Here is a 23,180-nt window from a genome sequence, read left to right as displayed (position 1 = left end):
GCAGTGAGAGAAGCTGAGCTGTTTAATCACCTCCTTGGCCAGGCTCCAGGCTGTGGCTGCCCCGAACAACTCACACCGGGAAGCCACGGAGCGTCGCCGGAGATGGAGTGGCCGCTCGAGTCAGAGGAGGAGTCAAGGCGGGAAGGGGGAGCTTCGGGGGCTCTGACTCGGCCATCTGGCAACCTCGCCCCCAGGTCCTGCTTCAGCTCTGACAGGTTCCTGGCTGGTCCCCAGGGGCAAAGGACTGAGGGAAGTGCCCTCTCTGCGGTGGGGGAGTGACCTGAGGCAGGGGCAGCCGTTCCCACGTGGCCTATGCGGAGGGTGCAGCGCGGTCCGCACCCGGCTCGGGGTTGGGGCACAGGGCTGGGGGGAGAGGGAAGAACTCGGGAGGCGGGAGTGGAATTGGGGGTCGCCTGGGTCCCACCACCAGTCTGGAATTAAATAGCAGGAGAGGAGCGTTGCCCTGGGGAACACTGACTTGTCCTCCGAGACAGTTCCTGGTGATGGGCTGACCTTGGCAATAGACCCTAGCAGCAGGCAGTTGTCCTGACAAGAGGGTGGTCCCTGTTGGCAGTCCCTGGCAGTTTCCTGAATCGAGGGAAGAAGCCGGCCTGGGAGTCTCGCCCCCCACTACTTGTTCTTCTTGAAGAAGCTGAAGCGTTTTTCTCTCTCTCGTTCTCTGCCGTCCTTGCTGCGAAGTACGACAGGCCCCTCCGCCCCGACCGGTGACACCGGGGGCATGGTCATGGCCCGGGTCATGCCCCGGGCGGCGCTGGGCAGCGCTGGCTCCTCAGGCTCTCCGGAGGCAGAGGACGCGGTGGCGATGGCGGCATTCACCACCCGCAGCCACGAGCTCATCTCGGCCTGCACGGGGCACAGAGGGGCCGGGGCTCAGCCGCGAGGCCGCTGCGGGGTGGGGCCGGCGGACGGCAGGCGGGCCTCCGAGGAGTGGGCAGACAAAAAGGGAGGGCAGGGAAGAAAGGGGAATCCGCAGCTGGAATGTTCTGAGGAGGGCACGGGAAGGTGGGAGTGTGGGAGGAGAGGGGGCCAGCTCACCTCATCCTTGGCCTGGAATAAATACTCTTTTCCATCCTGTAAGCTGTTGGGAGAAAGAGAAACGTCAGGGCAGAGCTGAGAATGTGGGAGGGCTACCTGAGAGCAGGGGAGAGCTCGGGCGTCAGGCCGAGAGCAGGCTGGGGAACAGGCGGCCGCGGCCTTCAGCACCGGACCAGACACGCTCTGCACATTCTTCCGATTCCCAGGACCGCGCAGAAGCGCACCCTTCCAGCCCGGCTGCCGGGGAGCCTGGTGAGCTCACTTGCACCCCAGGCCATGCCTCTTGCTCCGGCCGCTTGCTGGCGGGCAGGGGCAGGCCCTGGGAGGTCCCCGGCAGCTGGGCAGCACCGGCCCCCCGCCTTCCGAGTTCCCACCCAGAATCGCATTTTGGCTTGCCATCGTCGTCTTGGGGCTCCTGTGCCCCCTTAGTGTGGATTAGAACCAGGACCCCCCACCTTTCCCTGATTTCCATCGCTGGCCCCAAACCCCCAGCCCTGTGACTCTGCCTCCGCGATGAGCTCGTGGCTTCCCTTTGCATCACCCCCTGCCGCCCTCCCACCCCGAGGGCACCTCGCACTCCTACCCCAGCTTGAAGACGTGTTTGCGCTTCCGATAATCAAAGGCGACGCTGCCCTGGGCCCTGGCCAGGCTGACAGGCACCTCTCCGTGGTACGGCACTCCCGCGCTGGCTGCCTTTGCGTCCTTATAAAAGCCGAGGCTCCCACGCCGGAGGACGCAGTACACGTTTTGCCATGACCTTGGAGGGACCGTGGTGCAGGTGAGGCGGGTGGCCGGTGTCTGCGGGGCCTAGACCCCTGGGACGAGCTCGGGTGTCCGAGGACTGCCAGTGCCACCCGTCGGTGGGCTCCTTGTCTTTCCCCGCTCCGGACCCTCACCTGAGGCCCCGCTCTCCTCCTGGGTCCTCTCCCGGTCCCTGAGGCCCCTCCTCCTCCAGAGCACCCCTTACCCGTCTATGGAGGAAGGGTTTGCGGGTTTGCCTCTTCAGAAGGCGGGAACGGGAAAGGCCACCAGTGCTGGGTGGCCGGGCCCAGTACCTGTTGGCAGCCTTCTTGCCAAAGGCCTCCATCTCCTGTTTGCGACACAGCATCCCCTCCATCTGTTCCTGCGCAGAGAGCTCGGGGCCTCGGGGCGGCAGCGTGGCAACCCGGGCTGACTCAGACGACCTGCTCTGGGGCATGGCGGGAGGGGCCGGGCCCCGCGTGCGGCTCTGCTTGTCTCCCCGGGGCCCATTGGCCTCGTCCCCAGGGCCAGACCCCTGTGGGGAAAACGGAAGACGGTCGGCCTCATAGGAGGAGATGGGAAATAGCTCGCCTGAAGGTCATGAAGCTTCACCTCCAGGAGCTGGCCTGCCCGGCCCCCGCGTGTCCCTTGGGCCGCCGGCCTCTCCTGTACCCAGCGTCACCGCTGCCTGGCTCACGCCCCCGTGCGCCCCTCCATCTCCCGGTGGTTCACACCCAAACCTCCGGGAGAAACTCACAGGTCCTTCTCCGAAGGTGCCCTGCTCCAGTCTCTGCTGCTCCGACAGGGGCTACAAGGACAAGAAGCTGTCAGAAGACCAGCCCGGGGAGGGGGTGGTGTGCTCAGGTCCCGATGGGGGTGCACAGGGCAGCGGGGCTCACCTGTGGGGTCTCTGCGTCTGCGCAGACTCCGTTGACGCTGGCCTGCTGGGTGGACGCCGGGAGCCGGGGGTGGGTTCTGGAACAGCAGGAGGTGACACAGACCGTGAAGCCGGGGGCGGCTCGGACTCCGCCTCCTCTCTCCCCCGAGTGTCCCAGCTCTCACCCGTCCCAGGCGGCGCCGGGAGCTGTCTGGCTGTCCACCAGGTCCCCGGCAGGCCGCCCGGCTGTGGGCTCTGGAGCAGGGGGCTGTTTCCTCCGTTCCTCCTCGTCCCTCTTTCTTTTCCGCTCCTTCTCCTGCTCTTCCAGCTGTCAAAACATTCTGGGATCAGAGCATAGAAGGTCTCCCTTAAGAGGACCAGGGCCTGGGGGAAAGCTGACATGCCTCAGCTCAAGCCTGATGAAACAGAAAGGATTGGCAACAGAATTCCAGAAGAAGGTGCGGATTGGAAACAGCGGGGCAGATGGTGTCTCTCGCGTCGCCCTGGCCGGGGTGGGGTCGGGGTGGACTGATGGCTCCAGCTGTGCTGACAAGTGGCACGGTTGGCTCCCATTTGGGAGAGGCTGGCGCAGAGGGGACAGCAGGGGCCTGGGGCAGTGGAGGGGGCAGGCAGCCCTGGGGTCCCACAGTCCTCACCGCTGTGAGCTTCTCCAGCGCGCTGAAACGCTCCTCCCAGGCCACTGCTGACTTCTGGAAGGCCTCATGCCGCTTGATGAGGCTTTCAACCTCGTCGACGGAGCAGCCCAGCTCAGCGCTGCGCACCAGCGGCTCTTGGCTGCACAGCCAGGCCTCCGCCATACCCGCGTCTCTCCCAAACACGAGCACCTCCAAAACTGCAGGGGTTGGGGGGTGGGTCACAGGGAGAGGGCAGGTCAGAGCACCAGCAGGGCACTGCAGCCGCAGCCCTTCGAGAACAGAGACCCGGAGGAAGCCAGTACTCCAGAACAGGAGCATGGTGTGAGCCGGGTAGTGCCAAGAGTGGGCACCTTGAGTTCCATGCCCAGGCCTCTTGGTCTTACCTACTCTGGTCTGCTTGGTCTTATCTACCTACCCTTTTCCTGAGCCCTGGCCCCCACGGCAGCTCACCAAGCTGGAGCCAGTCCATCTTCTCCTGCCACTTGTCTGCGGTCTCCTGGCGCCGTGCCTGCAGCTGGGACAGCTTCTCTGAAATCTGGGGGGAGGGGGGCAGCCAGAGACGTGAGTTAGCCCCCAGCGCGACCTTGCCAGGATCCCTGGAGGACTCACACAGGGAACCAGCGAATTCTGATGTCAGGAGGCAGACGGTTCGGGGGGTTGGGGGGGCTACAGTTGGAATGGGGAAATCCCTGAACAGCACTGACGTGAGAGAGGTTTCTACGAAGGAAGAATGAGAGGAAGGAGGGAGACTCAGACATCGGCACTCGGGCCTCCCCCAGAGAGGATGACCCGGCGGCGCACACACATCACCCACCTCCTCGGCTGCGTAGTGGCTCCTGGCAAGCAGCCCCTGGCCCATGTCGATGCATGAGGAGAAGCGGTCGGCCCTGGCCTCTATCTCTGCCTTGATGCCCTGATGGTTCTTGATGACCAGGTCTGCGGAGGACACATCCCTGGGGGCCCAGAGACCACGTTACTGCTGGGCCCACAATCCTCTCCCGGCCGCCCGTCCACACCCCGTGGAGGCCGCAGAGCACTGGGGGGGGGCCTCACCGGGGCCGCTCCTGGGCGTCCATCTGCAGGTTCACGCCGTCCATCCACAGCATCAGCTCCCGGACAGCCTTGAGGAAGCGGAACTTGTCCGTGGTGTCCAGCAGCAGCTGGCGGCGGGCAGCAGAGCTTCCCTGCAGCTGGGTCCAGGCCTCGGCCACAGCCTGCATGTGACGGCCGATCTCCTCGGCTTTGTCTCCAGCGTAGGCCTTCTGGAGCCGGAGGCCATCGTCCTGCACCTGCTGGACCTGCGGGGCCCCACTCAGAGTGAGGGAGAGCCGGCGGGGAGGATTCCGAGGAGCTGGGGCCTCCCAGTCCTGGTCTCGGGTCTCCGTTCTCACCCTCCTGTCCATTTTATCAGCCAGAGAAGCAGGAGGCAGCGCAGAGGGATGGGGTCTGGGAAGAACGAAGGCTGGTGCCCAGCATAAACCTTGTCACACCCCACCCTGCTGGGTCTCAGGAGGGGGAGCAGGGCTTTATGGGACCACTGGCCTCCTGAGCTTTCAGAGGCCTCTCCGGGACATGCGGGACCTCAAAGATTGCTAGAATGAGATTTCCAGCCAAGAAGGGACACGGATAGTGGCTGATTGGGTTTAAACACTTGGAGGGAGAACCCATGCTTATTAGGTGGAGGTCTAGAGCACTAAGCAGGGCGGGACCCACAGGCGGATTTCAGTGCAGTATGAAGAACCCTGTCATTAGGACCATCTGAAAATGTCACGGGTCCTCAAGAAGGCTGTGGACGGCGTGGCTTGACATGCCCTGGCCAGAGATGTTTTCCTGGAACTGGTCTAACCTCATCCCTAAGTGTCGCTCCAGAGAATGCCACCCTCCCTGCGTTTCCGCCCCCCCCCCCGCCCCCACCTTTTCCCCACCAAGTCTTCCCCAAGCCAGCCCCCATCTCGCCGCACGGGGCGCAGACCTGGGTGCTGAGGGCCTGGATGTCGTGCTCGAAGGCACAGTGTCGGCGCTGCAGGGCCTCAGCCGCGTTGAGGTCACGGCCCGTGCCATCAGGAAGCTGCTGCTGCTTGTGCTGGACCCGCACCAGGGCCTGGCGGGCCCCGTGCAGGAAGCACTGCAGCTCGTGGGCTGCGGCCAGCACCTGACCCCGTGTGTCCAGCAGCTCGAGCAGGTCAGCCCAGGCCTCATTGAGACTGTCCTTCCACTCGGCCACGGTGGCCCGGGCGGCGTGACCCCCGGCGATGAGCCCATTGGCCAGAGCGTTGGCACCGTCCACGCGCTCCTGACCGATGGTGCTCGTGTCCCGGGAAAACTCTCGGAATTTGTCCCGGAGCATCTGGAGGAGACATGGACAGCGCCGTCACGCTGGCGGACACAGTCCCTGCCTGACCCGTGAGTCTTCTCCCCCCCAAACCCAGAGCCCACTTCTCTCCCTGGGCCCCATGGGGCAAAACAGGTTTCTTCCAGGGGCAACTGGTTTCCATTTACCCCCGATGCGACTGATGCCCCCAGGCCCTAGCAAAAGCACGGGGGTTGGGGGGTGCCGGGGACCTTTGGCCTTCAGACAAGGATACCCTAATTATGGTCCATATATCTGCACTCATGAGGGTTCAAGCCCCCAAACTCTGCAGAGGAACCTCAAGGCCCCTATGCTGGTGAGTTCTGTTGGGAAAGAAGGATTGGAAATTTCCTTTTTGGCCCGTCTACATGCAGCCCCATGACTCCATTCTGCACGATTCTTCGGATACGCAAGGATGGCTCCCCTCAGCCCAGTCTCCTGCCCTCTGTCCCCGGCCCTCCCCGGGGCGGCTCTGCGGCCGGTGTCCACCCCGCACTCACAGTCACGTGCTCGTAGTCCTGGCCCAGCTCATGGGAGGCCGCCACCACCTCGCGCTCCTGGACCCACTGCTCCAGGTCGTCCAGCTCCCGGCGGAGCTGGCAAAGCCGCAGATGCTCCTGCAGCCGCTCCCGCCGCTCTCCGGCCAGCTCCTTGAGGCTGGCGTACAGCTTGTCCACCTGGGCTTGGCGGATCGATATCCGTGTGCTGCGGGGGCAGGACAGGCACTGCGGGGCTTAGGATGCCAGGCTCTGATCCCCCTTCTGTTCCGTAGAGTCCTGTCCCCTCGGCGCCCCCCGAACTGCCTGCCAGGTCTCTGCTCCTCCAGCTCTCTACACAGGTCTGCACACGTGCAGTCCTGGACGCTCCCCAGTCCCCGCACTGCCCCAGAACCGGCCCCGTCCCAGTGTCTTCCCCCTACCCCCATCCTGTCCCCAGGGTGGTTCTCCCTTGGTTGCGGGCTGGGCTTACCTCTCGGGGTGGTTGTGGTCGATCATGTCCTGGCTGCTGGCGGCCAGCTGGCGGACGGTCTGAGCGTAGTCGGCCAGGGCTTGCTCCAGCCCCTGATGCTTCTTCACCGCCGCCTGGGCGCTGAGCTCGTCCTGGGGACGACAGCGGGCGTCAGGGAGCGGCCTCTGCGGGGAGAGAGCGGCAGCCCCGCAGCCTGGCTCTGCCCGGCCTCTCACCTTGGCCTTCTCCTGGCCCATCATGTGCAGCTCCTGCTCACCCATCCAGGCCTCCGCCTCGGCGGCGTCGCGGTAGAACTGCTGGGCCCGCAGGGCGTCCTCCAGTCGCTTTCCTCGGAGCTCCAGCTCGCGGCCCAGGCGTCTCCACATCTCCTGCAGCTCGGCCAGCTCGGGGCCTGCCGCCGCGGTGCCCAGGGCACGCTGCCGCTCCGTGAGGTCCGCGATCCGCGGCTCGTGGCCCTGTATCTCCTTCTGCAGGGTCTGTCCCCAGTGGCAGAAGAGGTCACTCTGACAGGGTCCCCTCCTCCTCCTCCCGTTCCCCCTCAGCCCTGCTCCGCAGCCAGCCCCGCACTCCCACGTCTTGTTCTCCCTCCTCACTCTCACTCGCTCCCTTTCAATCCACCTGGTCTGCGCTGGAGGGAACCCCCCTCCCGCAAGGCCCACCCCTGCGGTGCGCGATCCCACACAGCCTTGAGGCGAGCCAGAGAAACCCCAAGGTTTTTAAAGAAAACACAAACTTCCGGGTCTGGGAGGCTCCTGGGACCTTTTCTTTTGCCCTTAGACTTGGCCTCACCTGGTTTTTCTTCATGAGGAGCTGGACACTGGGCAGGTCCTTGCCGTGCTCCATGGAGCTAGCCATGGGCAGCCGCTCTGTCACCCACAACTGCAGGAGAAAGAGGGGGTCAGTGGAGGTCCTGAGGGCAAAGCAGGAGGAGGGATTGGACGGTGGGGAGACCTGCAGGAAGGTTTCTCTAGGTCTCCCGGTAAGTGTGTGCTGGGAACAGCCATCTCGGAGTCGGGCAGGAAGGGCATCCCCAAGAGTCCCTCGAGGGTCTCTGTTCAGCGCCAGACGTTACAGAGAACAGCGCTGCTGGCATTGCCCCAGCATCCAGGAAGGAGACTAGAAAGCGACTGGCAGGGCGCAACTCGCCAGGACGACGACGCGACCCCATCGCAGCCCTAGCGACTCACGATCTCATCCTCCACGTCCCGGTGGAACTGGTGCTGCTCGCGAGAGGCCTGCAGGCGCTGGCAGCGCTCCTTCATGGGCTGGCACAGGGCCCGGAACTTCTCCTCCACAGCCCTCGAGGTCCTCTCCACCTCCCCTGCACCCTGGTCCTCCTGGGCCAGCGCTGTTGCCTGGGCCTGGATGGCCTCCACCTCCTTCTCTCGCACGGCCATCTCCCGTTCCAGCATCTGCGACCCAGGGAGGAAGGAGCCGTGGTCAGCGCGCGCACAGCTTATGCAGTCAACGGAGATTTCTCATCCCCAGGGTTCACCCCAGAGAGAGCATCCCCGCATGGCCTCACTCGGTGGAGCTCAACCCATAACACACGAGTCCAGGGCTGTGTGATAACGGGCCACCTCCCGTTTATTGCTTCTCGGACCCAAATTCACCTCCGTGCCAGGAACATCTTACCCTGTTTTGAGACCTCGCAAGGGAACTCTGTCAACACTTGCCAGTGTTGGTGCAATGCTAGGCCTTGTGAGTAGGGGGTGCTAGAGGGACACTACAAGACGCAGGAGGAGCAACTGCTTGCTCGGGTTCCACTGTGCCTTTCTTCTTGCTCCTGGGGCAAAACTAGCCCATCCTGTGCAGGAAATCCAGGGGCTCCCGCCCTCCAGCAAGTTTGGTGGCATCCCATCAGCAGCTTCCTGGTGGCCCGTCTTGGCCTGCCAGCTTTAGACCTGCTTGGTCCCATGATACCCTGGCAAAGTTCTACAACACCCAGTGGGCCTCGGCCCTCTCCACGGTCTGAAACGCCACCTTGGGGTGGTGGCGGGTGGGGGGCACCTTGTTCCTCCTTGGGTACCCCTCCCCAGCCCTGGAGGTAGTAGCTGCTACTCCTGTACTCTTTATTGCAGGGACGAGCAAGTCCTGCCCCCTGCCTGTTTTTGCAAATAAAGTTTTATTGGCACAGAGCCCTACCCATTACACATATAATTTTCCATTTTGCCTATGGCAGCTTTTACACTACAAGAATAGAGTTCTTGTGACGGACACCGTATGACCTAAAGGAGCCAAACTGTTACTGTCTGTCTCCTTATAGTTTTCTGATCCCTACTTTTGAATTCTCTTTACCCTTTTTGGTAGTTAGGCACCTTTTACTAATTGATACTTCTTTTTCTTAAAGTTTCCTTGTTCAAGTTAGAGTGTGGGATCTGTCTCCTGACTTTGACCCGACTGATATGCATTCCTCGAGATTCTGATATAGTGGCCCATGGACCTCGCTTTGAGGAATACCAGGAAAGATGCTGTCTGTGAGGCCTTAGAATGACCTGCCAAGTCTCAGGAGCCACAGACCCCTCCTCCTTTCTGCCGCAGTTCACCGTCCCCATCGCGACCACGGGCCTGCAGAGCACCTGTTGCTTTTTGAGCAGAATGTTGACGCTGGTGAGGTCCTTGCCGTAGTCGTCAGAGTGCAGCTGGGCCTGCAGACTCTCCAGCCAGCTCTCCAGGGCGGAGCAGCTCTGGGCAAACAGCTCGGCTCGGTTGGCATCGAAGAGGCTGCGGGCCTTGGCCTGGGTGGTGCTCTCCAGCCTGTCCCAGCGCTTGTGCAGGTCGTCCAGCTTCTCGGACACCAAAGCTTTCAGCTCTGGCTTCTCGAGGGTCAGCTCCCGCCCTTCCTGGGGGGTTGGGAGGGACACAGACGGGGTCAGTGTCAGAATTAGATGCCAGTGAACCTTGTGGGTCAGTAGCGGCCCAGGGAGCTAAAGGGCAGTAGGAACCTGAGGTGTAGGCCATAAGTGCAAGTTCTTGGGTATTCTCTGCAACACACTCGTCTCAAAGGTTTCAAACCGCTCCTAAACCACGCCTCCCACTGCTGATTACACCCTACTTGTTCAAGGGCCAGCTCAAACCTCGTATCAACGAAGAAGCCACAGAGACCTTTCCTTTGTTGGGCTCCCTCGTGCTTATGGCTTCTGGGGCTGTGCACATGTGGTCTTGTGTACCCGCCGTCCTCTCCCGTTTCTCAGCGAGTCACCCCTCACCTGAGTTATGTACCCGCTCTCCCCTCTCCCAGCCTTTCTGCTGGAGGACCTTGGTTGCTGGGGAGGTGGGGGAAGGATTAGTCTCTTGACCTGTGTGCAAGGCAGACCGGAAGTGTCCGAGAAGCAGCCCAGGAGCTGGCGGGCAAACACTCAGCATCCTTGTGCCTTGGTTGGGATAACACCGATGCGTGTTCTACACTGTCTCCCAAGGTGCCTCCTTAGGACCGAGTGCCAGCTGCCCCCTGGGGTGACTGACGTGGCAGAGGACCCGTTATTGAACGCCTTTCCTCTTCTATCCCAGCTCCCCACTCCCTTACTGGTGTTTTCTGTGCTCATCTCCCATATAAGTGGCCTGCACTGGAAGTCTCGTTTCGGGGTCCGCTTCTAGAACACAAACCAAGGTGCTGCCTTGAGGCTGTCTTATGCCTGGCTGCCAGGATGAAAAGCTAGTGTTTAGCACTGCTCGGGCAACTCCGTGAGCCTTCGGCACAGTCCACACATCGACGCACAGTCCTTCTGTATGGTCAAGGCCCTTAGTGACCTGGCTGAGCAGGCTTTTCCCACCTTTTCTTCCGTGGGGCCCCTTTCCCCATTCTGTGCTCCTGCCAGACTAATTTAGCCCCTTGTTCCCGTACAGGCACCCCACTTCCACACCTCAGGTTTCCTGTTTGTGCTGTTTTCTCTGCCTAAAAACATCATTCCTCAAATATCTCTGCTTGTCCAAATTCTACTCAAACTTCAGGGACTGCCCTGGAGGCTCCGGGCCCCTAGGATTCCTCTACCTCCTCTCTGCTTGTAAGCAGAGTTTTATGGGCACAGAGCTTTACGGGCACACGCAGAGGAACCAGGCTTTATCAGGCCCTCTCTTAACTGCATCTGTCATATTCTGCTTTGGATGTAACTTTGGTGTTTGCGGATCTGTCTCAAATCCTGGCGGTAGCGTCATTTCTCAATGGTGCAACCGGCAGCAGAATCTCCTTCACTCCGGCTCTCGGGGCCCTGTACAATGCTTCGCATATAGTAGCGCCAAGTAAATATTTGCTGAACAAACGGAAACACCAGACATACACTGGTCTCCTCCTCTCCCCAGCCCTGCCCTTGAGGGAAGGAGAGTGTCTTTTCACATACCTTGCAGGGTGCTGAGCACACACAAGGTCGCCTGCCCAGGCATACTTGCTGAGCTGAAATAAAGTTTTACCTATGCTCGGCTCTAGAGGAAGTGGTGGGTTTGGAGACTAGGCACCAGGAACAATAAGACTCATAAGCAGGGGTTGGTGAACTGGGCTCTGCGGGCCAAATGCGGCCCCCACCTGTTTTTATAAATAAAGTTTTATTGGAACACAGCTACGCTCAATCCTTATGTATTCTCAATGGCTGCTTTTACGGAGAGTTGAGTAGTTACAGCAGAAACCGTGTGGCCCGCAAAGCCAAAAATATTTACCACCTGGCCCTTGGCAGAAGTTTGCTGACCTCTGCTGAAGAGGGTCACCGTCATCGTGGTCCCGACCCAGGGATAGTTACCACGTTGATGCAAAGCTGCAGTTTGGCTCCCTACTGATTTGCACTTTTCCAAAGTTCTGGAGTCACTGTCTCAGAGACCTAAGACTTTCGTTCCCCAGAACTTAAGTTTCCATCTTGGAGGACTGGCACCAGAGACCCCATGGCCACTGACCCTGAAAGCACCCCAGCCCGAAGCCAGGATCCCGTCCTGAGGCGGCCCCGGGGCTCTCTTCTTGCTGCTGCTGTCACCCCACTCACCTTATCCACTTTGTCCAACCAGTCTTTGTTGGCGGCCAGCTCGGCCATGAACGCCTGGTGCTTCTGCCACTTGGTGTGCAGGTTGCGGGCCTCGTCGTAGGACACATCCTGGGCTGTCAGCATCTTCTCGTCAATCCAGAGCTTCAGCTGCACCAAGCACCAAGCGGGGGTGGAGAAGGGCAGAGTACATTTCAGATGCGCAGAGTCACAAGGGGGTGAGGTGAGCTAGGAGAAGAGCTGGCTGCGGGGAGACGCCAGGCCAAGAGGGGGTCCACGCTCTTACTCAGGAGCCACTGCAGTGGTCTTACTCTAGGCTCAGCAAGCCAGGGCACGTCAGCAAACGGATGGCTGGGAAATGCGGGAGGGGACATGGGGGAATAGGGAGCCTTACCTCCTGACAGTCTTGCAGGAAATGCTGCTGCTCTCGGTTGTCCCGAAGACGGCCCAGAAGCTGCTGCACTGCTTCTTGATTTTTCTTGTGTCTGTAATGACAGGCCCTTGTGAAGCCCTCGAACTTGCTGTCAAAGGGTTATGACCCTCTAATTAACCTAGAAGCCTGCAGTCCTCCTGCTACGGGCTCGATGCCTTCCAGGAGCACTAACCCGGGATTACTGATGTCCGGCGTCCAGCTAGGCCAGCGGACGTCGCCTCCCCTGGTGGGGGGTAGGCAGACCTTCCCAACTCATGGCCTCATCCCTCTCTGGCCACTAACTTCTTCCTCCTCTGCTTTTTGTCAGCCCCCACCACCATCCGTCTGTCCATGCTGCGTTCTGCAGCGTCTCCATCAGCGGAACAGGCCGGGCTGCTCTCGCTTGCTTCCCCATCACCATACCTCCTCTCGATGGAGTCGGCTTTCTCCTGGATCTTCTCGGCGTGGATATTGCCCCCAGACACGAGCTGGCGCCCAGACTCCAGCAGCCCGCGGATCCGTTCTCCGTTGGCATCCATGGTGCTCATGAAATCCTCCAGTTTTTTAATGGCGGCATCCGCAGCTTGGAGCGTCCCCGGCATCTCCGTGTGGGACAAAACGTAGTCCTGTGCGGGAGGACAGGGATGCAGCTCACTTCTCAAAAGTACTCGTCGACCTTTCGGAAGGGCCCTACCACGAGGACACATCGGATGTGGCGGCCAGTGGGGGAGGGGAGGGTGGGTGGTCTGGCTCGAAGACCATGGGGGGGGGGGGGGGCGCCCCGTTACCCCACGGGCTTGCAAAGTAACAGCGGAGCTGGGCCAGAGGAACTTAGCAGCCCAAATCCTGTTTCAAATTATTTTTAGCCACTGATTTGATTCAGCAGCTGCACAAGTCAGGTTTTCTATTTCTTCTCAAGTCAGTTTTGGCAAATTATATTTACATCTTTTTTTTTTTTTTTAAAGTAAGCTCTACACCCAGAGTGGGCTTTGAACCCATGATCCTGAGATCAAGAGTCACACGTCCTACTGACTAAGCCAGTTGGGCACCTACATCTATTTTTTTTTTTTCCTACATCCATATTTCCCTGCACGGTCTCCCTGTCTGTCCTGGTTTCTCAGTTTTTCCGCCTGCTGCCATTTCCTCCCCATCCACCTCTCTCGTCCACACTTCCCGGTCCCTAGTCCCTTCTTTGGAGGGGGGTGGGGAGTCTCTGTGTCCCTGGGCTCTCACCTGGCTGCTGAGCACACCCTCGGCCTGGCGCACGTCCCGCAGAAAGCCTTGGAAGCCATGGGCCTGGGCCAGGCGGCCTTGCCGGCTCTCCCACATGCGGCCCAGCTCCTCCCAGCCGGTGCCCAGGGCTTCCAGGCGCTGCCGCAGGAAGAGACACTGTGGGTCAGCCTGGTCCCTGGTCACCTCCTCTCCCAGGGCCCGGAGCCGGCTGTACTCGCCGCGAGCCCGCTCCACCTCTCCCCGCAGGCCGGCGTGTTGGGCCAGGAGGGCCTCTGCCTCCGGCAGGGTGGCTGGCCCTTCTTCCGAGGCCACGGAGGTCTGTGTGCGACCGAGCCACGCCTGGAAGTCATCCAAGCTGCGTAGGAAGTCCTGCAGCCGCCGCGCCTCGCCCAGTGACTCTTCTCGGCGCCGCATGGTGGCCCTCAGGTCTTCCCAGCCGGCTTGGACCTCTCCAAGCCGGGCGTGGATGGCAGGGGCTTGGGTGGGGTGGCCGGCGGCCAGGGCATCGGCCTCTCGGGCTAGTTCGCCCACCCGTGCGGCGATGGCCTCCAGGTCCCGCTCGGTGCCGGCCAGCTTCCGCTGCAGGGCCAGCACCCCGGCCAGGTCATTGCCCAGGCCCTGGGTGGACTCGATGACCTTGGTCTTTTCTCTCATCCAGGCCTGGGTCTCCGTGCACTCCAGGTGGTAGTTCTGGATGCTCAGGGCTGACGTCAGAGCTGCCTTCTTGCCGTCGGCCAGGGTCCGGAACTGCTGCCACCTGAGGGTCAAGGGAGGGTCTGGTGATTGGAGTCACTCAGCTGCCCTGCGCTGCCCGGGTCTATCTGGAAGCTTCTTCCCTGCCTCCCTCTGCTTTGGGATATTCTACCACCTGCTCTGCTGTGTTAAAGAGGCCGCTCCTGGCTCCTCCTCCCCCGAACCCCTGATTGCTCCCTGTCCAGCCTCAAGCCCGCTTGGACTACCTTCACCCCCTGCACTCCTCCCCTCATTTCCCGCCTCTGCCCTGCAAGGTACACCAGAGAGCCTTCCTGCCTCGTTTTCAGTCTCCGTACCACGCCCTCCAGGACTCCCCTGCGGCTGCCATCCCCATCTGCTGCCCCCTTTCTGGGCTCCCCTCCCCAAGCCCACCTGTGGTTGAGCTGCTTCTGGGTAGTGACAATGCTGTCCTTGCCCGGTGGCTTGGCCTTCAGCAGCTGCTCCGCGATGTCGTTCACGGCAGTAATCCGGGCTGCGAGGGCGTTCATCTCGGGCTCCAGGGTCTCGAACCTGAGCAGGAGAAAGACGGTACAAGAGATGGCCATGGGTTATGGACGTGGTGGTGCACCAGCCCACCTCCCCTAGATGCCCAGGAAAATGCCTCTCTGTCAACGTGTGGCTGATTTACAGGACATCTGCACATCTGAACCTATGAGGTTTGCAGTACCTGTGGGTCAGGTGGGGAGCCCCAAGTCCCCCCAGACAAGTAGAAAAGCAGTCATCTCTAGAGCGACTCAAGTAGATGATGGTAGTTAAATATCGGAAACAGGCGCACGAACCAACGTAAGGCCTGGCCCAGTGCCTCGTTCTTTATTAGATCCTCCCTATTCCTCCTGGGACTGACCCCTTAGCCGCCTAGTTGGGTCGCATCCTACTACCAGGTGTTAAAGAATGAATTGATAACCAAAAATATTTGTTTGAGTGATAAGGGTGTGAAGCCCAACTTCTGTGATACTCTCACAGCCTGCAAACGGTTTCTATAAAGGGCCAGAGAGCAAATATTCCAGGCTGTGTGGGCCATAAGGTCCCTGTCACGAGTATTTAGCTCTGCTGTTGTAGTGCAAAAGCAGCCAGGGATGATATGGAAATGAATGAGCCTGGCTCTGTTCCAATAAAGCTTTATTAAAAAAAAAAAAGGCAACAGGCTGGATTTGCCACTAGAATTATAGTATGCTGATCCCTGTCATAGCATATCTTGGAAACTTTAAAAAAAAAATCCTAAATACATTTTTAAAACCATCAGGAAATTTGACTATAGGATGAGTAATAGATGATATCAAGGAATTGCTAATTCTGTTCTATGTGATAATTAACAGTAGGGTGGTTCTAAGAGAAAAATTTCTGGGGCTCAGTAGGTTAAAGCCTCTGCCTTCGGCTCAGTTCATGATCCCAGGGTCCTGGGATCAAGCCCCACACTGGGCTCTCTGCTTAGCAGGGAGCCTGCTTCCTCCTCTCTCTCTGCCTGCCTCTCTGCCTACTTGTGATCTCTGTCTGTTAAATAAACAATAAAACAAAACCTTTAAAAAAAATTTCCTTTCTCACGGATTTTAAGATGTATTATCCTGTAAATACAGCTACTTGATGAAGTGAATCAGTGTACCTATCTAAAGGTCTATAACATAAAAGCTTCCACTATTTTAAGTCTCCACAATTAAAAAATAATTTATTATATATTATACATTCTTCCTAATTCTTAGAGGACACATCGTGGGGAACACAGAAGTGAAATGATATTCTGGAGATCTGCTAATCTTTTAAAAAATATTTTATTTTTATTTATTTATTTGAGAGAGAGAGAGACAGCGAGAGAGAGCATGAGCGAGGAGAAGGTCAGAGGGAGAAGCAGACTCCCCGTGGAACTGGGAGTCCGATGTGGGACTCGATCCCAGGACTCCAGGATCATGACCTGAGCTAAAGGCAGCCACCTAACCAACTGAGCCACCCAGGCACCCCTGGAGGTCTGCTAATTTTTAAAATGAAAAATAATCAAATATAGCAAGACGCTGACTATCGCTGAATCTGGTGATGGTGATGTAGGAGTTTGTGGTAGGTTTTCTCCCTTTGAGTATGTCTGACATTTTTCAAGAAAACAAAACCCAGACCACTGTTAAGACACAAAGGGTCGGAGGTGCCTGGGTGGTTCAGTGGTTGAGCCTCTGCCTTCGGCTCAGGTCATGATCCCAGAGTGCTGGGATCAAGCCCTGCATGGGGCTCCCTGCTTAGTGGGGAGCCTGCTTCTCCCTCTCCCTACTTGCACTCTCTTGCTCCCGGTCTCAAATAAATAAATAAAATCTTAAAAAGAAAAAGAAAAAAAAAAAAAGACTCAAAGGGTCGTAGCAAGAGCAGGCGGTTTATGGTAGGGCCGGTGGCCCGCACGTGGGCGGCCCCACTCGCCAGGCCTGCAGTGGTGGGGCTGGGGGAGGTCTGCGGGGGGCCTACCTCTGCTGCACCACCTCCAGGTCCTCCAGGCGCTCGGGCAGGGCCAGCCCATTGAGCCACTGCTCCTTCTCCTCCACCCACAGGCCGCAGGCCCCGGCCTCACTGAGCATGGTGTAGAGCGCCAGGCCCGCCTCCAGGGCCCGCGCACGCTCGCCTGCCTGGGCCCGCAGCTCCTCGTAGTGCCGCTCCAGGCTGGGCACCCTGCCCTGCACCTCCGGTGTGCGGCTCAGCGCAGGGGGCAGGGCGGCGGCCTGGTCCCTCAGGGCATCCAGGGCTGGCCGGTGGCTGCGGATCTCCTCCTCCAGGGCCCGGTGCTGTCGGGCCAGGGCCTGCGTGGAGAACTCGTCGTGCCCCAGCTCGGGGCTGGACACCAGGCGCAGCGCGTCCACCAGCCAGGCCTCCATGTCGTTCGCGTCGGCCTGGAACTGGTAGAGGCTGGCGGCCTGGGCAAGCCGCTGGGCGCGCTCCTCGGCCAGGGCCTCCAGCCGCTCCCACTGGGCCTGCAGCTCGGCGGTGCGGGCGGCGGCCTGGCTGGCGCCGGGGTGGCCCTCGGCGACCAGCTGCCGGCCCTGTTCCAGCGTCAGCTTCAAGGGCCCCAGGCGGCCGCTCATCTCGCCCCGCAGGGCCGTGTGTTTGTTGAGCAGGCGGAGGGCGCCGGTCAGGTCCCGGCCGGTGTCTGCTGAGGCCAGGAGGTGCTGCTGCTCCCGCACCCAGGCCTCGGCCTCACCCGCCTCCCAGAGGAAACGCCAGAGGCGCCGGGACTCCTCCAGCCGCGCCCTCCGGGTGGCGGCCAACTCGCACAGCGCCTCGTAGCTCTGCTCCAGGGAGGCCACCCGCTCCGACACCAGCTGGGGGTCGCAGGGTTTGTACTCTGAAAAGGTTGGGGTGGAGGGTTGAGAGCTGTAGCCCAGCCAGCCCGCTGCCCCGACCAGTCCCTGGTTATGAATCTCCACCGCCCCGCCCCCATCCCTGAGGCCCCCTCCCCAGCCCCAGCCCCTCCCATCTGCCCCCACGCTTCCTGTCCCAGCTTTTCCTCCTTCCCCAGGTTCACCTTTGCTTGGGTCGCAGAAGCGCAGGGCCGAGGCGCTGACGGCGCGCACCCTCTCGGCCTGCACGGCGATGTCGGCTTCCACCAGCTCATGTAGCTGCAGCAGGTCCTCCACTCCGGCCAGGTGTTTGCCCAGGTCCTGAGACTGCAGCCGGCCCTGCGGGGACAGGCGGCATGCCGGTGCCCACCCGAGGGCCTCCCACCCAACCTCCTTGGGTGGCTGCGGGGGTCACACCCCGAGGAGCACAGCCGCCCCTGTCCGTGGGCTCCCACTCACACAGGCAGTGGCACCCCAGCTCTGGGCTGGCACCCCCGTCACCTTGTACTCAACTGCCCTCCTATGGAACGACCGACTTTCTTACTAAATCTTGCTCCCAAAATCTCTGTTCTGACTCATCTTCTCAGCCCCAGAATTCTCACCACCCTCCTGCGGGTCACTGCTCAGCCCCCTGCACCCCAGCAAGTCCAGGGTCTCTCCAGACCCAGCGTCCTCTCCGTCCCTGGCCTAGATCCCCGCACCGCACCTAACTGCCCCGTGGGCTGTCCACGGCCCTCCTGCACATTGTGGTCACAGTGACCTTTAAAAACATGAAGGCAGAATCATGTCTCTCCTTTCCAGAAACTTCTGATCACGCTCAGTGATCCATGCTACTCTGAACAAGACCCAAAGCCTGAGCAGGCCTGGCAGGCCCAGGGAAGTGGGGGTGCGGGGCTGGCTGTTCCCACCCTTACCTCATCCACGGCCCCTCCTGTTCTTCCAGTGCCCCTGGCCCTCCTTCCGACGCGAACGCCGCACGCCTGTGCAGGCCCAGGGCTGTTCTTCTGCCTATGACACTCCCTGCTCACACCTCCCCACGCCGGCTCCTTGTGGGTCTGCGGTTCCTCAGAGGCCTTCCTGGACCTCACCCTGCGGCCCTGTGTCCCCAGAGGGTCTGCCTGCTATTCTGTTTCATGACAGGCCCAGGGGTTCCCTCGGCAGCCTCCTTCCACTAGAAGGTGAGCCCCACGATGGCAGGGCCCATTTGCTCTGCGTACGAGGCCTGGTGTGGGGACCTGCTCCCCCGAGAGGCTCCCCCGCACCCCCTGGGCCGTCGGTTACCTTCATCTCCTCCATCCAGTCCATGAGGTAGAGCAGGTCCTGAAACACCTTCTGCAGCTCCAGGGTGAGCAGGAGCCGCTCCCGCCGGGCCGCCACCATCTGCCGCAGGAAGTCCCAGAGCCGCGCCACGTTGTGCTGCCGCGCCGCGATGCGCCTGATGTCGTGGTAGCGCTCGGCCGCCAGCTCCGCGGCCACGGCGTCCACGGCCTGCACCCGGCCGCTGTAGGCCACGATGTCCGTCTCGATGGCCTCATGCTTGCGCACGGCCGCCTCGACGGCCGCCAGCTCCAGCCCGAAGTTGTCCTGGGGCAGACGGCAGGCAAGGGGAAGTGGGGGAACGCAGGCCCCCAGCTCGGCCCACTGGCCGCGTCTACCCTCCAGGGCACTCCCGCCACGAGACGCCAACTCCACAAGGTGGCCCGTCTCCTCTCTATCCTGTCCCAGCCTGGCTCCCTTTCCCCAGTTCAAGCCTCTGGCCCCTGGTGCCCCCGGTTCCGGGGACTCTGGGTTGTCTTCTGGTGATGGCCTCCTTGTTTCTTTAGCTTCTCCACATGGCAGGCCTCCTAACCCACCTCCCTCTCCCCCTCCCTCTCTCTGTACCTCCTGCCCCGCCTGCACAGACCAAGAGCCCCCGCCCCCCTCGCTCTACCTGGGACACGAGGCGCTGGTTCTCACTAAGCCAGGTCTCCCGCATGGCCGCTTTGCGGTCGAAGCGGGCGGCCAGCTGCTCCAGCTTCTCCTGGCGGATCAGCTCGGTGCGCAGGGCCAGCTCGCGCTCGTGCTCCGCTTTCTCCAGCCGCTCCCAAGCCTGCGAGGTAGGGGGACAGGGTTGGTGAGGAGGGGTCATCGGGACTGGGGGGCACATGATGAGTCCCAGAGGAGCTCCGTCTAGCGGGTGTGGTCAGTGAGACACTTGTGCATGGAAGCAGGAGAAACGGACAGCATGAGGGCCACGCAACCACGTGAAAGCACTTCTGCTTGCGCATGAAAACCGGAAAGGGACAGGGAACAGTGAAGACCACTGGATTTGTCTCTGGTGGTGGGACTAGAGGTGAACCTTATCACTTATATTAATCTTATGCAGGAGGCCAGGACAAGCCTTCCGATCAGGGCAGTGGGGGTGCTGGTGCCAAGGATGGGACATCTGTGGGGCAAGGAGTGGGGCCGGGCACCTTGTTGATGTCAGAGATGAGCCGGCCCTCGCGGGGCGTGTAGACCTTCTGATTGTTGGCCCGCAGCTTGCTCTGGATGGTGAAGAGCAGAACTTCCAAGTTCCCCTTCTCGGTGAACCTGAGGCAGGAGGCCGGGCTGGGGTCAGAGTCAAAGGCCACACAGGCACAAGGACTCTACATTTCAAACCGAAAGGACCTGTGGTGCTTGTCTTCTCGTGAGCTCCGTGCAAAAGCCAGAAAATATGGGCAAGCAAAAAGAACATAATTTGAAAACAAATGAAAACCGGACAGAAATGACCAGTTACACTTCGGCATGTGTGTACTTCTTCTTCTTCCTTTATCTTTTTTTTTTTTTTTTTTTTTTTTTTGGTTACACAGACGGGATTATTCCAGAACCACGGCTGACGATCACTGAGGACTCATCCACCATGAGGCAGGCCCTGCTCGTGTCTGGCTCTCACTGTCACCCGTATTCTCTCATCACTTTCATTTTCCAGTTGGGAAAACGGAGGCACGGAGAGGCCGGAGAAGCTGCCCAGTCCTCATGACTGCTTGACGGCAGAGGCAGGATTTGAACTCAGGTACTTCGAACCTGACCCCTTAGCCACGTGCTCCCTGCCGCCTACAAATAAGCGGGTCTGTAAACTGCTTCTTCGTTTCCGTTTCATGAACATCTTTTCATGCCAGTAAGTGCATTCCTTCAACACGATCTCTAGTGGCTCTCCCCGGACTTATTTTTCTTTTACAAAGGTCAGGTGAGTGAACATCCTGGAAGTTCTAACTTCCAGAAAGCAGAGGGCTTTCTGGGTCACGGGGCCCAAACCTCAACCATTCAAACCTCACCTCAAACCATTCTTGGAATGTGTAGGAACAGACGTTTTCTGGATTAGTATTAGTTTGGGGGCTAAACGTATTAACTGCGGAAGAGCTCAATACTGGGCAAGCGGAGGCTGTAGCATGTGCCGTACAGAGCTGCCTCCTGGCGATCCCATTTAGAAAGTCCATTTCTAAAGCAGACCAACAGAGCCTTTGCAGCATGCGCAGAAGCAGCCACACTCCTGTGTTGCTGGTGATGATCTGCCCGTCAGATCCAGTCCACCTGGCCCTAAGCTGGCATTGGGTTCTGGGACACTCCAGCCAGTAATATCGGAGTGGATTGCGTTGACTCTACCTACCATAGTAAGCATTTCCCCAACGTGATATATATATTTTTTAATGGATCATCATTTAAAAAATTTATCTTGGAATTGCTTCTGGCACTTTGAACTGGGGGAAATGAGCCTTCCCTGCATTTATGTCCTGCCAAATCTCCCTCCCAAAAGGCCATCCTAATTTAGGCTCAGGGCTGGCACGTTGCAGCCGGGGGCGGCCCAGGGACACCTACTTGGGTGGCTTCTCCACGGTGCGGTAAGAATTGAAGGACTGCAGCTGGTTCTGGACCCCACTCAGGGAGTTGGCCAGCTGCCTGTCATTGAGGGTCACAATTGTTTGCTCGATCCACTGCAGCAGCTCCGAGGCCAAGGACTCATACTTCTCCACGAGGCGCTCGGCCTCCATGGCATGGTCCAGCACCTGCGAGACAGCAACAAGGGGGTCTTGCCGACGGGGTCCCTGGCCCAGCACAGCAGCTCCCCACTGTCTCTGCTTTCAGGAAGGAAGACCCCTAGGCCTGAGCTCTGTCCTACCCGCCTCACGGCAGAGGGGTACCTTGCCAATCCTTTTGCCTTCCACGGCCAGAGCCTTCATCTTGGAGAAGTAGTGATAGTAAGTAGCCACATAAGTGATGATCGATTTCTCGTCTGGTTGGTCCACATTCACATCTGAGAAGAAGGAACACTCAGGTCAGGCCCTGATGTTTAGAGATTAGAAACCTGCCTTCCAGAAGTACACCTGCAACTTGGAGCGCTTACCCCAATCCCAGGGCCCCCACCTCAGCCCTCCGAAACTGACATCCTTCCTGCTCCTCTCAGGGCAAAAAGACAAATAAATCATTTGGACTAAAAGGACATGAGGAAGTGAGGTTTCTCCCCACCCCCCACCTGCTCTAGAAACAAGCAGAGGACAAAATGCAGAAGCCCAAGGAGACTTTTACCCAGTGTTTCTAAGGGAGACCAAAATTAGCTGTTGAGGGCAGGAAAGGCAAGAAAAGAAACAGCATTCCAGTTTGGGGATGGATCTTGTACTTAGGGGCTGGAAAACTGTCTAAGAAATCAGTGGATTTGGGGGCAGCAACACGGAAGATAAAAACCAAGCTTCCCGAAGCCGGAATGTGCAGAGGGAGGGGCCCAGCGAGCCCCAGCTGTTCTCAGGGCCATCTTGGGGCTCGGTCATGGCTATTTCTGACCTCAGTCCCAAAGCTCAGCTGTGAGTCTAAGGAGGTGAGTGTCCTTTGGGCAAACCAGCTTCTACCACAAAGACCAAGACTGGGACTTGAAATGCCTGGGTTCTACGCCCACAGTTGGCAGATTCTACCCTACCTACAGGGAACACTATAGGGCTGGAAGCTCTTGCGGTCCCCTCTGAAAGTCCACAGGCAAGAAGGGCCCATCGAAGTCATGTCATAAAGTTATAGGAGACTTTGTTTTACTTAAATGTTCTTTATCATAACTGTGCCTCTCAAATGCTTTCCCAGGAACCTGTGTGCGCGACTTCCGTCGCTAGATGGCTGATGAGTGTCGCTCTGGACTGAGATGGGGCTATGGTGGGACAGAAAACAGGGAGAAAAACACAGAGACGCAAGTCTGCGCAGTGAGCTTAGGGAGGAGCGTTTCCAGCAGGGAAGCCTCTTGGCCCTCCTCTGCCTCCCTTTTCTGGCAGCACCGAGCCTGCTCTCCCTGAGAACTGGCTGAGGAAGCAGGTCTGGAGTTTGGATCTCTGCCCCACCCGCTGTATGACCTCAGGAAAGCCACTTAACCCGGTGGATAGGTCCCCATCTTCTCTTCCATAAACTGAGGACAGTAACGGCCCTGATTTCCAGAGCGTGTAGTGAGGACTGAGTTGAGTAAAGCCTGTCGAGTGCAGGGCCAGGTCCGAAATAAGAGCCAGGGACCACTGCCTGTCTCAGCAACATCCAGATCACAACCAGCGGGGCCAGTCAGCAGGGCCCGCTGACCGTAAGGCCAGAGCTGGGTGAGATCTCAGTGTCACGCAGCTTAAGTTAGAACCCTAGAATTTTAGAGGAAGACGGAACCTTAGAGACCTCAGAGACCAATCTTCTCATTTTAGAGATAAGGAAAATGAGCCACAGAGAGGTTAAGCGACTGGCTCTAAATCACAGAGCTGCTCTGTGGCGGGGCTGGCATAGAACCACATTCGAGGGCTCTTTCTGCCATAGGACTGCCCGTCTCCCTACATCTTTTTTTGGAGGAGGGATGTAATTTTCACATCATACAATTCCCCCTTTTATAGGGG

General features: G+C 59.3%; 1 protein-coding gene across 2 annotated transcripts in view; it reads right to left on the bottom strand.

Moving 5' to 3' along the window:
• Positions 1-23,180, bottom strand: part of SPTBN2 (spectrin beta, non-erythrocytic 2) — a 37,553-nt gene continuing 14,373 nt past the window's right edge. For both annotated transcript variants that reach the window (XM_059400449.1, XM_059400441.1), the window contains 30 exons: positions 21,477-21,589; positions 21,154-21,341; positions 19,770-19,887; positions 19,247-19,405; positions 18,598-18,900; positions 17,502-17,655; positions 16,451-17,321; positions 14,384-14,521; positions 13,259-14,015; positions 12,449-12,651; positions 12,008-12,098; positions 11,617-11,763; positions 9,229-9,492; positions 7,837-8,061; positions 7,439-7,528; positions 6,865-7,125; positions 6,650-6,780; positions 6,181-6,385; positions 5,303-5,677; positions 4,384-4,628; positions 4,145-4,283; positions 3,781-3,865; positions 3,331-3,527; positions 2,860-3,002; positions 2,697-2,772; positions 2,555-2,605; positions 2,112-2,332; positions 1,640-1,813; positions 1,057-1,099; positions 1-864 (listed from right to left, as the gene is read on the bottom strand). In XM_059400449.1, the coding sequence (XP_059256432.1) occupies positions 631-864; positions 1,057-1,099; positions 1,640-1,813; positions 2,112-2,332; positions 2,555-2,605; positions 2,697-2,772; positions 2,860-3,002; positions 3,331-3,527; positions 3,781-3,865; positions 4,145-4,283; positions 4,384-4,628; positions 5,303-5,677; positions 6,181-6,385; positions 6,650-6,780; positions 6,865-7,125; positions 7,439-7,528; positions 7,837-8,061; positions 9,229-9,492; positions 11,617-11,763; positions 12,008-12,098; positions 12,449-12,651; positions 13,259-14,015; positions 14,384-14,521; positions 16,451-17,321; positions 17,502-17,655; positions 18,598-18,900; positions 19,247-19,405; positions 19,770-19,887; positions 21,154-21,341; positions 21,477-21,589 (6,401 nt within the window). In that variant the 3' untranslated portion in view covers positions 1-630. The remainder of the gene's footprint in view (positions 865-1,056; positions 1,100-1,639; positions 1,814-2,111; positions 2,333-2,554; positions 2,606-2,696; positions 2,773-2,859; positions 3,003-3,330; positions 3,528-3,780; positions 3,866-4,144; positions 4,284-4,383; positions 4,629-5,302; positions 5,678-6,180; positions 6,386-6,649; positions 6,781-6,864; positions 7,126-7,438; positions 7,529-7,836; positions 8,062-9,228; positions 9,493-11,616; positions 11,764-12,007; positions 12,099-12,448; positions 12,652-13,258; positions 14,016-14,383; positions 14,522-16,450; positions 17,322-17,501; positions 17,656-18,597; positions 18,901-19,246; positions 19,406-19,769; positions 19,888-21,153; positions 21,342-21,476; positions 21,590-23,180) is intronic.

Source organism: Mustela nigripes, chromosome 1 (genome assembly GCF_022355385.1).
Source record: "Mustela nigripes isolate SB6536 chromosome 1, MUSNIG.SB6536, whole genome shotgun sequence".
NCBI lineage: Eukaryota > Metazoa > Chordata > Mammalia > Carnivora > Mustelidae > Mustela > Mustela nigripes.
The sequence above is the reverse complement of the archived record's forward strand: the minus strand, read 5'-3'. Positions and strand labels throughout refer to the sequence as shown.